Source organism: Atheta coriaria, unplaced genomic scaffold (assembly GCF_025399875.1).
Source record: "Atheta coriaria isolate IRGN ID8LTWV9N9 unplaced genomic scaffold, Caltech_Dcor_3.1 contig_49_pilon, whole genome shotgun sequence".
NCBI lineage: Eukaryota > Metazoa > Arthropoda > Insecta > Coleoptera > Staphylinidae > Dalotia > Dalotia coriaria.
The window spans coordinates 85,180-98,576 of NW_027045559.1; the positions used below are offsets into that span (position 1 = coordinate 85,180).

Consider the following 13,397-nt stretch of genomic DNA (forward strand, 5'->3'; position numbering starts at 1 on the left):
TAAATGTTAAATTGTGAGATAATCACAAAAGTTAATTAGGAAAATGATAAAGAATTTTAATACTTACTTTCTGATACAAGAATGGTCCCTTCTACGATGTCAGACTCAGGTGCAAAATCCCTAAAACAAGCAAAAATTAGTCCTTCGAACACATAAAATGCAATTTTGGGGGTCAATTTGTGAGATAATCATAAAAGTTATTTAGGAAAATGATAAAGGAATTAATTACTTACAATCTGATACCAGAATGGTCCTTCTACGATGTCAGACTCCAGGTGCAAAAATCCCTAAAACCATCAAAAATTAGTCCTTCGAACATAAAAAATGCAATATTTGGGGTCAATAATTGTATGAGATAATCACAAAGTTAATTAGGAAAATGATAAAGAATTTTAATACCTACATATCTTGATGCAAGAATGGTCCCTTTATGATGTCAGACTCAGGTGCTAAAAAATCCCTAAAACAATCAAAAATTAGTCCTTCGAACATAAAAATGCAATTTTGGAGGTCAATTTGTTAGATAATCATAAAAGTTATTTAGGAAAATGATAAAGGAATTAATTACTTACAATCTGATGTACCAGAATGGGTCCTTCTACGATCTCAGACTTCAGGTGCAAAATCCCTAAAACTATTTCCAAAACTTTAGTCCATCATTCAAACAAAAATGCAATATTTGGGCAATTTGTAAGGTATTCACAAAAGTTACTTAGGAAAATGATAAAGAATTTAAATACTTACATTCTGATGCAAGCAACAAATCCTCCTACGATGTCAGACTCAAGTGCAAAAATCCTAAAACCAGCAAAAATTAGTCCCCTTGAGCATTAAAATGCAATTTTGGGAGTCAATGTGAAATAATAATCACAAAAGTAAATAAAGAGAATGATAAAAAGAAATTTATTACTTACAATTTGATGCGAGAATGGTCCTTCTACGAACTCAGACTCAGGTGAAAAATCCTTTAAAATCATCAAAATTAGTCCTTCGAACATAAAATGCAATTTTGGGGCCACATTTGAGAGATAATCACAAAAAAGTTATTCAGGAAAATGATAAAAAATTCGAAGTTACCTACACTTTTGATGCAACGTCCTTCCCTGCTATGATGTCTGACTCAGGTGCTGCAAAAATCAAGCAAAACACATTAAATAGTAGTCCTTGGAACATAAAAATTTAATTTTTGGGTTAATTGTGTGAGATAACCGCAAAAGTAAATTAAGAAAATGATAATATTTATCTGTTCGGATCTGACGCCACACAGTGTGGCGAAACATGTCGTAAGTGGTAAAAGTTATGCACAAAACCCTTAAGGTTTATCCTTTCTATCAACGGAAAATTAGCTCATTCGAAATACATAAAAATGTACTTTTGGGGTCAATTAATTAGATAATCAGAAAAGTTATTTAGAAAAATGATAAAGAAATTTAAATACTAGTAATGTGTTAAAAGAATGGTCTTCTTCGATGTCAGGACTCAGGTGCAAAATCTTGCAAACAAAAAAGTGTAGTCCCTGAAAAACACGACGACGTTACGCACGCAGCGAGCGCCTTGCCAGGGCATCGTAAGCTACCTGCGATCAAACTAATCTAAGATGCGCCAACATGCGGCGTGAGGGATGGCAAAGGCAACCGACGGAACTCTCGTGAATCTCATGCCTTGCATTCCACGCGGCCGCAGCGATAAGAAAATAATAAATTGTGATAAAAACAAACACAATTCTCGTGCTGAATGCCCACGATTGCAGATAAATATAGAAATAAAGAATACAATTCTATTTTTATGATTTTTAGTTCATGCGCGTGACATATATGAATGAATGACCATCTCCCTCAAATTTAGTTTAAAATAAAAAATTAAAATACGACTTATATAATAATAATAATGTAATTTCGTATGATTGCCCTCGCTTTCTTATAATAATTGACCGTACGAAGGTAGTGGTAGAAGTGACTTCCTTTATTCAGGCACCGTACGAAGGTAACGCAGGAAGTGATTCTTATTACACGGGTACATACGAGGGTAGCGGTGAAAGTGACTTTAAATTCAGTGCACCGTACAAGGGTAGCGGTAGAAGTGAATTGTGTTTGGGCTGACTTTCATTCGCCCATTTTATCTTTCGAATTAAAATTTCATCTCTCTCAGATTTCCGTTTTAACTAGCTGCTTATCTTATAGAGAATAGTCCGTAGATTAAGACGCTGCAATCGGATCTTAATTATCTCTTTTAGTTTACGAGATATTTACGATTCAATAAAAATGGGCAAAAATTGCAAAATGTGACTTGTAGTACTTTTAGTCGCAATTTTGACCTTTTACTGTAGGAAATATAATTATTTTATATCTTTATCTGATAGAGAATGTTCCAATCTTTTCATAATCCGCAATGCATTGCTGGCTAGGCTTTTTAGTTTAAGAGATATTAATTATCAAAAAATCGTCGAAAAAAGTATCAAGCACCCCCTTGGCAATTTTTTCTTAAGGATTAAAATTTGACTATAATATAAGAAGATAAGAAAATAGTTAATTTTTGAAGAGTAAAGGTTCTTAAATCCTCTCAAAAGATGCGAAAAATTGACATTTTCAGTTTTTCAGAGTTTTCTTCAATTGCGAATATCTCGTATACTAAAAGAAATAGAGAGTATGGAAACGCGACTATATGTGCCTTTGCAACACGCGGTGAAACACAATACAAAAAACTACGTAGATATAAACAGATGTACAACGCAGAAATTATAATGAAAAATATAATTGAATTAGAAACTTACCAATGCACAACTTATCGGACTCCAAGGCTCGGCAAATACTGTAAATTTAAAAAGAAAACATAAGTTAAAACAAAAATATTTCATACGATTTAGTAATATTACATTCTAACAGCGAAGAAACAATCAAACAATCTGTGCGGTTTAATTAAAAGTTATAAAAAGTTCACAAGCGCGATTGGTCATTCTAATTATGAAGAAATCAACATGGGACAATATGTATTTGATTCACATCGTAACTCGACACCTTGTGAGTTGCAATATACACTTTCAGCGCGATAAAAAACCGGCCGGACAATAAACGCGCAAAGAGTAAATAGCATTACTATAGTAGTAACAATTAAATAGTCGATTGATGATCAAATTTAATGCGAATTTGGAGCATAGAAGTCCGAACGAACAATACGAGTACGAGTCGCGTAAAACACGTCTGGATGAGCCATAAACCGGCACAAAACTGGCTGCAAACTGTGCCAGCAACGACGCAACAGTTTATGATAAGAAAGCAAGAGGTGCGCAAAGCAAGTGCGTCGATGGCACGAATCGCATGTAGCACGTTACCTGCGACCAAAACTAAACTAAGATGTGCCAACATGTGGCGTGAGGGGACGGCACTCGTGAATCTCATGCGTTGCATTCCACGCGGCGAATGCTATAAGAAAGTGTCAGTTCTGTTCAAAACATACACAATTCTCATGCCGATTACTTACGTTTGCCGATAAATATAGAAATAAACAATACAATTCTATTTTATGATTTTTAGTTCATGCTAGTGCCATCTCTGAATACAAATAAGAATTCCGGAATTCAGAAGGAACTTAGAACTTTGAAGGAATTTAGATTAAAATTAATGAAAGATTTTTCTTTAACTATTAAAGTGGTGTTTTGCTTTCATTAACCATAGTTGAGTAAGTGGAGGAACAATTAGAGACAACTTTTTTTATTCTGAAATTGTAAAAAATATAGAAATATCAAATTCCCCAAAATATCCCAATCCGAAACGTTAAGGAACCAAATTTTAGTTACTAAAATCTTGCCTGAGCCATCGTTTTGCATCTCTGGTATCATTTCCAAATGTATTCCCAAATCTTAAAAAAATATTTCATCATTGATATTACAAATAAAGAAACTTTTCTAAGTCATACCGGAACTTTTCTCCTGGTACATGGCCGCCATAATTGGGCAACAAGCCCACATGTCTTTGATAAACATGATGACTTATTATTGCTAGAGGAGGATCCGGTCTACTCACTGACACCGGGGCCCATTCGGTACTTAATCGTTTTCGGTAGTTAGAAGTAAAATCACAAAGAGCACCGTTTGTTAACGCTTGATTAGCTTTTCCAAACGAAGAATAACCGAATGGTAAATGACCAGAAAATCCTGAATAAAAAAATAATATGACGGAATCATAATTGTGATCAATAATGATTTTTTTAAATATCACACACACCTTGTTTTAAATATTTCTCAGCTTGAGTATTTTCCATAAAATAAGGACTATGAGAATGCATAGGTGGTGTGATTGGTGGCTCTTCTATTGGCAAATTTCTTTGAACCGCAGCACATTCCGGTCGTACTTCAAGAAGCGGCAAAGTAAACTCACTAGTCGTCAACTAGTACCGCATAAATTTTATAAATATTTTTTATAATTTCGTGTCTATCTAAGCAAATTACCTCCCGATCATCTAAATCTCGCGGATCCCACTTTTTATCTTGCAAAGCACCTTGCCGCATCAACTGATTCAAAGCTTTAGCATCTGCTTGTTGCAATTCTTGAAACTGAGACAATGCTTCAGTAGCTTGCACTGTATATCTTTGACCAAAAAGACCATTTAGTCTTGGTACAAAACCCTCATATCCTGGAATTGTGGGATGTTGGTAAATTTCACCACCGTGCTTGATACGAGAGTTTACAATATCAATATCTCTTTGTGCAGGTCTCACCACCTAATAAATATACCGTAAATATACCATATTTACTTAAGTAATTAAATAAACATTGAGTATTACTTGATAGTCATCTACATTTCTATCCGATAATATTAACTTTTCTGAATGCCCAACTGATGGGTCTAATAATAATTTATGCGTTGTAGATCCATAAGAGTTACCAACACGATATTTGTATTCGGGACAATGACCAGTGTACCTTTGTTAAAATAACATTAAATATAATAATTCGAGGAGAATACTTTGATACTACCCTGGAATAAAATGTGGATTTGGTGACGAAATCAAATCCATCGACATTTTTGCCACTTTAATAAAATTTTCTCGCAAAATTTTGTAAAAATTTTCAATAATTTAAAATACGTATGAATTTTTTACTACAATTTATTGTTTGACAAGTTATAACATAACGAGGTGATTGCTTGTCATAAACTTTTGTGACAGCACAATAATTTATGAAAAACAAGGGTAAATATTTTTGCAATTATATGCAATTATACACAATTTCGTGTCACATTTCATGTCAATGTAGAGATATTATTAACTACAATGCAACAAATAATTGAGCTAATATATAAACACATTAAAATTTCTCAAGAAAGCAGTTTGCAAAATGAGTGATATTAGCACAAAATTCAAACTTCCTGACCGATATGGAAGTCCTGGCCCGAATATTTGGTAAGATATTACGATTTATCGTTAATTCTAATTAGGAAAATGACTTAAATTTGATGTTTAGGGTAGAAATGATTGAATCTTGTTCAAAATATAATCCAATTAACTTAGGAGTTGGATTTGCAGATTTTGCACCACCGAAACATGTAACTGAAGCATTAGCAGATGTAGCTAGAAGCGATAATGTATTGCTTCATCAATACACCAAAGAATACGTAAGTTTACATTCACATTTAATTGGTATGTACGCTTATTATGCAAAATACTAAATCTAAATATATGTAGGGTCATCCTAGATTGGTTAATATCCTCTCAAAACTTTACTCTAAACTGATAAACAGAGAAATCAATCCAGACACTGAAATGCTTATATCAGAAGGTGCTCAACAAGCTCTGTATAATATTTTTAATGGAATACTTGATTATGGTGATGAAGTGATTGTTATTGAGCCATTTTTTGAGTCTTATGAGCCAATGATCAGAGAAACTGGTGCCAAACCTATTTTTATACCACTGACACATAATGGAAGTAATAATGGTTGTGTATTGACAACTAATGATTTTCACTTAGACAAAAAAGAGTTGGAAAGTATGTTCAATTCAAAAACAAAAGCAATCCTTCTAAATACACCTAATAATCCTCTTGGAAAGGTTTTCAATATGGAGGAAATGCAAATGATTGCAGATTTATGCAAAAAGTGGAATGTTTTATGTATCGCTGATGAAGTGTATGAATGGTTGGTTTATAAACCATATCAACACATAAGGATGGGTAATTTATATTTTATTAATTGAAAATGCTTAAACTAAGTTTTAAATTCAATAGCTACCCTGCCAGGTATGTGGGAGAGAACAATTACCGTCGGTTCAGCAGGCAAAACGTTCAACATTACCGGTTGGCGAACAGGATGGGCTTATGGGCCAGCGGGCTTGATGAATAATTTTAAAGTAATTTACCAAAATTCTATTTACGCACATTTGACACCCATACAAGAGGCTATTGCTATAGCATTTGAGAAAGAGTTTGATTTGATGCTTAATAACCCAAAAGAGTGTTTCTTTTACACTTTATCCGAAGAGTTATTTACGAAACGAGAGTTTTTAATGAAAGCGTTTGTTAAAGCGGGTTTAAAACCAATTCAACCACAGGGTGGATATATGATAATGGCCGATTTTCAAAGCCAAGGTAAGAATGATCCTCCTACGATGTCAAACTCAGGTGCAAAATCCCTAAAACCATCAAAAATTAGTCCTTCAAACATAAAAATGCAATTTTGGGGGTCAATTTGTGAGATAATCACAAAAATTATGTAGGAAAATGATAAAGAAATTTAATAGTTACAATCTGCTGCAAGAATGTTTCTCCTACGATGTCAGGTTCAGGAGCAAAATCCATAAAACAGCAAAAATTAGTACTTCGAACATAAAATTGCAATTTTGGGGTCAATTTCTGAGATAATCGTAAAAGTTATTTAGGAAAATGATCCTCCTACGGTGTCAAACTCAGGTGCAAAGTCTATAAAACCAGCAAAAATTAGTCCATCGAACATAAAAATGCAATTTTGGGGGTCAATTTGTGAGATAATCACAGAAGTTATGTAGGAAAATGATAATGAAATTTAATACTTACAATCTGGTGCAAGAATGTTTCTCCTACGATGTTAGGTTCAGGTGCAAAATCCATAAAACCAGCAAAAATTAGTCCATCAAACATAAAAATGCTATTTTGGGAGTCAATTTGTGAGATAATCTTAAAAGTTATTTAGGAAAATGATAAAGAAATTTAATTCTTACAATCTGGGGTAAGAATAGTTCTTCTACGATGTCAGACTCAGTAGCAAAATCCATAAACGACGCATATCACCCGCGCACAATCGAAGGAGCATTGAGAAACAACACTACGTAATAACGTAATAAGATAAATTAAGAGACTCAAATTATTGTCAGGTAAATGTACGTGCTGACCACCTGACGACAAAAATAAGACTGACGCGGTACGCAAAGCCAACCGCGTGGCGACCGAATAAAAATTGCAAGAGATAAGAAAACTTGTTTGTAAACACTGATAGTTTCAGTGTGGTAGTGCAGAACCTGAAAAGAATTGTACTCGTACTATGCATGGAACTTGCATTTTTTTAATTTCGATTCAGAATTTAATTTAAGAAAGTTAATCAGTGCACTAAATACAGGGTGCTTTCCACACCATGTTTTTAAATTTTCCTGAAATTGCTCATTTTGAAGGACATTATAGGGCACTTTCGGAAGGACTGGAAGGTTGAAGAAGTATGCATCGTGTAGAGAAACTCCCTGATCTCCCTCTCTTTCTAATAATTGCTGTTTTATCACCGATGCATATTTTATTTCGTCATAATAAAAGGTGGCCCAAATTCTCTCCATAATCAAATTCCAATACGTTCCTTTGTAAACACGATTAATTCTTAAGTTTAACATCATTTTTTAGTCGTAATTATTAACAAGAGTTACAATTTTAAAAGGTATAAATATATATATCGTCTTTCTTATCAGATAGCATCAAGAAACAAACTGTATTCATACTCTCTTTAGTTCCATATTAAAATATAATTTGTGAATATCAAGAAGCTTTAATAAGCTTCAAAACTACAAATTTGCACTTTCTGTTAAAATTCCTGCTATGCGGAGTAATGTATATGTAATTACTTTTCTTCACAGTTCGTTTGCACTCTTCGCATCATTTAAAATTAAAAAGTATTAACACAGCCAAGTTGTATAATAATTAATCGAAACAATAGTCACTAGATTACTAAAACTATGTATCTTAATCGACTTACAACGAATATTATGCGTACATAAATAGACTATGCTCTTATTATCGAAAGTGTAGAAACACAAAATTAGAAACATCACCTTTATACACGTACATATTTACATCGCAATTTACACATCCGCGCAATTTGTAATAATCATATTTACAACGTGCATCTAATAAACGGCATGAACATCTATCACAAACTGAACACATTTCACATTTATCATTATTATGTCAAAGTGTGACAATTTTGGGTATGCGATTCGTTGCTGAATTTTAAATTTCCGGTAAATATTAACGATTTTTCATCTATTTAACATCTAGTGCTTGTGCCAAAAATTTGCACGGGCTAGCCAAACAGTAAAATGAAGATTACATTGAGTGTTTACAAAGCTTTAAGAAATTGTAAAAAACAACGTGTATATCATTCTACAAAATGCATAATTACTAAATAAAAACAAACAAACTTCATGTTGAAATTTTCTCTTTGAGAATAAATACAATTTATGTACTTGTTTATTAGATAAACAAGAACATGTCAAGCCAAGTCCATAAAATTGCAGTAAACACTCAAAGTATGAATATTTTGACAGTGTTTTCCGTTTTCCCGATGTTTTTGTTTTCTTCGCGTTACAAATTTATTTTCGTGTGTGCTCATTTCGGTTCCTGCCCTGCTTACATCACATCACTTAGTTTAGGCTTATGTCTGTAGCATATTATTATAAATATAGCCCTAATGCTCTTACTGTAACACTTAAATTGCACGAAATATATCATTACATCGATGTGACTAACAAAAAAAAACGCATTTAAACGCTGGTAACTCCACATTCTCCAAACTCACAAATCGTTCGCATTCAGAATCAAAGTGTAGCAAATCTACATAGTACTCTACTACAGGTAAATAACGCGTAAATATTTCTATATAATATGACTTTCTTACTCTTTGTTTTCGTATTCATTTGTTTTGTATTGTATTCAGTAAAGCTATCGCAATTGACTACCTCACTTGCAGCCACATTTGAGGACATCTTAATAAACATAAAATAATAGGAACTATCAATGCTATTTCTTGAAACTATCGCAGCCCAACGTATTGCTGTGGACTGATCGCAACTTACTTAGATTTAAAATAACAAAACAAAATAAATAACAAATTCACCCGTCGGCGATAATAAACATGTAAAATATAAAACGAAGAGATTCCCGTCGTGAATATCAAGCAGCCTACGTGGTTGTAAGTATATTGTGTTGGAGACTACAGCATACAGTTTTCCATTGTTATGTGGATGCCACCATTGTGCACCTTCATTTTCTCCAGGACTTTGTTAACGTACTCTGTTGTTTGGCCAGCAATTTTCACTTCTAAACATCATAGAATTTTAGTTATAAATCGAAAAAAGTAGATTTAAACACTTACTCATAGAAGATTTAGCTATTTTCTCAACATGCTGAGTGAATTCATCCTGTTTCCCCTGCGCACAATTGTTAATCTTCACTTTAAGTATGTGCCTGGCTTGGTTCAAATGGTTCAAGAGTCGTTCTGAAAGTTTTCATCAATGTAGTGTTATTCAATCAAATTTAAATGTATTCATTCACCCACTGTGTTCATTCTCGAGTCCTTCCAGTTTGATTTTATTCGCCTCATGCTGTGCTTTCTTCTTGAGCCTACACGCCCTGGACGCCAGTTTGTTCTTCTCTTTTCGTGTCTTCGGCCGCACATTGAACGGTAACTCACTGACCGGCGTCATATCGTTGATAATCCTTCCCAGTTTATCCAATTCTTTGCCAATGTTGTAGAGTTTTCTTGGATTCGGTGTAAGATCATTACCGTCACCTTTACGTGCTTTCCCGCTGTGCTTGATACCACGCACCACACAATCTGGGCTGAAGACAGGGTCAGTGATTTGATTCAGCACGTGTGGATTCTCCGTCTTGGTCTTTACTATCAGACGTTGTCCTTTGGGTCCCTTGGCTTGTACATTGTACTGCCAAAAGAAACGTTCCTTCTTTTTCATTGACTTCACACCGGTGTGATCTTCATCGTCATCTGAGTCACCTAAAATAGATTTGCATCAATATTTGCAAAGTGTTAGTTCAAATATAATTAATTTCAAGGTTGACAAGTTTCCCTTTCAAATACACTTTATTTTTTTCCCAACTTTTACTTAAAACGTTCGAAGCAATATGAGAACGCGAGGCACGTGTAAACAATCAAAACGCAAGTTGCAAAAACGCGCAAACCGATGAAAATCATAATCATAAATGTCGCATTCGTAATAATGTATGAATACCTAATGAAGTTGCACACACGCGTTTGGCATTTAAGTCACAAAACGTATCACCGTTTAGCATTTATTATATCTATTTGTGCCGATGTAAACAAACCCAAACTTTCACACGACACCGATCGCGATTATCAAACCAGTCGTATCGTTTTACGAAAACAATATTGTTACACACTCGAATCGAGTATCGATAAAAAGTTGAATTCAAAACTTCAGTGACATAATTCGCGATAGATAAGCGCATCGTAAATAAATATTCAGTAGTAGTTTCAGAGGCACGTGTTATCCAAAACCACAGTGTAAAAAAACAAGCACCGAAAACGTTTGCAAATTTCTGTCCGCTTGTTTTGTGTTTTGGTTTCGTTCTGTGTGAACGATCGAACACATTTGCATATTCTCTAATGTGTGTACTGTGTGGCAAATAGGAAACAGTTAATTTCATGGCCAAACTTATACACTGCCACCGACGAAAACAAAACAATCCTGCGATTCATGGTGGAGGAGCAAGCGAGCACAAGCACCTGCATTTTTTTTTATTCTGCAGCGCTTAATGAACGTGACGAATGCTATTGACCGCGCACATTTAAATTTTACGCGAATCGTAAATAAAGCAAATCTTTTGAACGGCGCACGCTTCAAGAAAAATGCGGAAAAGCCTTGAGAGCTGTTTTTATAGTTTTGTTGTCGTAATAGATTTGGCTTGTGTGCAATCCAACACAAGTCATTAAACCTCAGAAATTAACTCACCGTCAGTTGAATAGTCCTCATAATGCTCACTGTCTTCGTCACTGTCCAATTCGTCGTGGGAAATATCCGGCGCTTCGGGACTCAACACACCGGTCGATAAAGATGATGTAGAACCAGCCTCGACTTGTGATCCAGTGGATAGTAAATGTGGTCTGGGTTCCCTCCTCTGCCAGAGGTCCCTTAAAGCTGAATGCGTTGGTGCCGATGAGCTCAGCCTTGAACTGTGCGCCATTCTTTGTTGTAGGCGTGCTTGAGATGGCGAGAGTGCCGACACACTCGGCCCGGGCACACTTTGCCCCAGGGGTACCTCTTGTGAAGGGTAACTATCCCGTTGAAGCAGTTCATGGAGGGTACTGTGTTTCGCCTGGAGGCTGGACGACGATGGGGATAACGTTGGTACAAACAGGGGTGAGCTAGAACTAGCTTGACTCGTCGGCGAAAAAGTCTTGCTTGGTGTTAGCGACTCATAGGAATTCGAATTCAGGTTGTATTCGTCTTTAAAATAGGCCATACCCGTCGATGGGCATGATGACGCAAACAAACTATTGTTGTTCAGGTTGTTCAATAGACTACTCTGTCCTAAACCAAGAGACATGCTTTTTATATTGTTAGATGCTGTATTCAAATAACTATTTTCATCTGGCAAAAGAAGATCATCGAAGTTTAGATCAGCAAAGAGAATGTCATCAGTGCTTTCGAGGTTGGCTAACGTGGAGTCTTGAATAAGGTCCGCCTTGTCCACCACTTGGAAGATGTCATCATCAAATTGAATCCCTGGTTCCATTTTGGGCATCTCCATGTCAAGCTGTTTGGTACTCCACATTGTATTTGTGTCGATAGACTCTGGAGAAGCAACCTGTGTTAACATATCCTGGTAAATTGGTGAATCCATGGCGTCCAAATGAATATCACGGTAATCATCGATTCTCTTCAAGGGTATTGGTACGCTGGCCGTCATATTGATATTTATAGAATTTAAGGATTCCAACATTGGTTCTTCTTTTATTGGTATTCCAGGATCAATACAATGGCTATCCATTTTGATTTACCAAAAGAATCTAGAAAGTATATTTAACTTGAATTAATGATGATGAAGTATGATGCATTATTGCGAAATACATAAACAATGTTTGTTCACAAAATGTGTTTTCAGTGTTGATAAACGATTTGAATTATATACGCAAGTGGGAAAAAAAACGAGAAAAACAAAAGATGTAAACAAACAAAACGCAACTATACAAGGTGCCTGCCAGCAGGAAATAATATTTTGAGCATCATAAAATGTGGTTTACGTCCACAGCTGGGACAAAACGACTCACCGTGCTGTATAGAGAGCCTAAAATTAGTGATAACTCGTCACTGACGAACTTTGACCAACCGATTTTATAATAAATTGCTGATAATCATAAACACTATGGTAGGCGCGCGGTGCGCATGCGCAGTGTACGGCGCACGCTGCAGCAAAAGCAAAATATTCGCGTAAATTTCCACTCGACCTGCTGGAATTCGACAAAGGCTCACAATTCCGTTAAATACACGCTGCACCCGCGCGATGACACTATTTTTAGAAACGTAGACACAAGGGAAGATATTCCTGCGGTTGTCAATTCTGCTCTACAGCAGGAGGCGACACGCCATGCTTGAAAACAAATGAATCACAAGCGAAACACGCTTGACGTCACTGTCACTCTGTAGCACAACACAAGAGAAAATCCGAAATTGTTGTCTTTCCGATGGTTGTCAGCTGTGAATGGTTGTCTTCGTTTGCAGGAATGCGCTTATGGTTTAATTGTGACACGATGGCACACTTCGAATACGTTTGGTAATCGATTTATTTCGCGAAATCGTGGCGCTTGTGACGACACACGCTGCTGTGCTGCTTGGTAATGTTGGTAAACACTGAGCGCGCTGCCAGTGAGCTCGTACGGCGCGGGCTGCAGGCAGCAGGGAAAGGTCACATGAATATATTCAATAAACGAGTGCGGCAGCCAATCAGCGTTCGCGCTGCCCAACCAATCGACGACGGCACGTTTCGATGTAAACAGAAGTGAAACACGGATCAACAAACCGAGCGAAATACAACATTTCAAACGAAAACTGATTCCTGCTGACTGCCTGACTCTAATCTCAGTCTTACATAACTCATATTCAACATGGCACAAATCACCACAAATTATTT

General features: G+C 35.7%; 3 protein-coding genes and 1 long non-coding RNA gene across 4 annotated transcripts in view; 1 reads left to right on the plus strand and 3 right to left on the minus strand.

The window, feature by feature from the left end:
• LOC135802962 (uncharacterized) overlaps positions 1–6,906 on the minus strand; it is a 43,396-nt gene extending 36,490 nt beyond the window's left edge. Inside the window, exon 1 of the long non-coding RNA XR_010550685.1 lies at positions 6,738–6,906. This is a non-coding gene — a long non-coding RNA (uncharacterized lncRNA). The remainder of the gene's footprint in view (positions 1–6,737) is intronic.
• Positions 3,692–5,152, minus strand: LOC135802973 (CIMIP2 protein CG18335-like). Its single transcript, XM_065316610.1, has 6 exons — positions 4,974–5,152; positions 4,781–4,919; positions 4,445–4,717; positions 4,221–4,383; positions 3,913–4,150; positions 3,692–3,855 (listed from the first exon to the last, which is right to left on the minus strand). The coding sequence occupies exons 1-6, from the start codon at positions 5,018–5,020 to the stop codon at positions 3,786–3,788; spliced, it is 930 nt and encodes a 309-aa protein (XP_065172682.1). The 5' UTR covers positions 5,021–5,152; the 3' UTR covers positions 3,692–3,785.
• LOC135802974 (kynurenine aminotransferase-like) lies at positions 5,157–6,549 on the plus strand. Its single transcript, XM_065316611.1, has 5 exons — positions 5,157–5,398; positions 5,522–5,610; positions 5,681–6,167; positions 6,222–6,343; positions 6,519–6,549. Exons 1-5 carry the CDS (start codon positions 5,374–5,376, stop codon positions 6,525–6,527), a joined length of 732 nt encoding a protein of 243 aa, XP_065172683.1. The 5' UTR covers positions 5,157–5,373; the 3' UTR covers positions 6,528–6,549.
• A 1,219-nt stretch (positions 6,907–8,125) lies between the features above and the next one.
• Positions 8,126–13,148, minus strand: LOC135802967 (protein CREBRF homolog). The gene is made up of 5 exons (XM_065316601.1): positions 12,538–13,148; positions 11,219–12,276; positions 9,787–10,242; positions 9,604–9,726; positions 8,126–9,548 (listed from the first exon to the last, which is right to left on the minus strand). Exons 2-5 carry the CDS (start codon positions 12,255–12,257, stop codon positions 9,442–9,444), a joined length of 1,725 nt encoding a protein of 574 aa, XP_065172673.1. The 5' UTR covers positions 12,258–12,276; positions 12,538–13,148; the 3' UTR covers positions 8,126–9,441.
• Between the last annotated feature and the right edge of the window lie 249 nt (positions 13,149–13,397).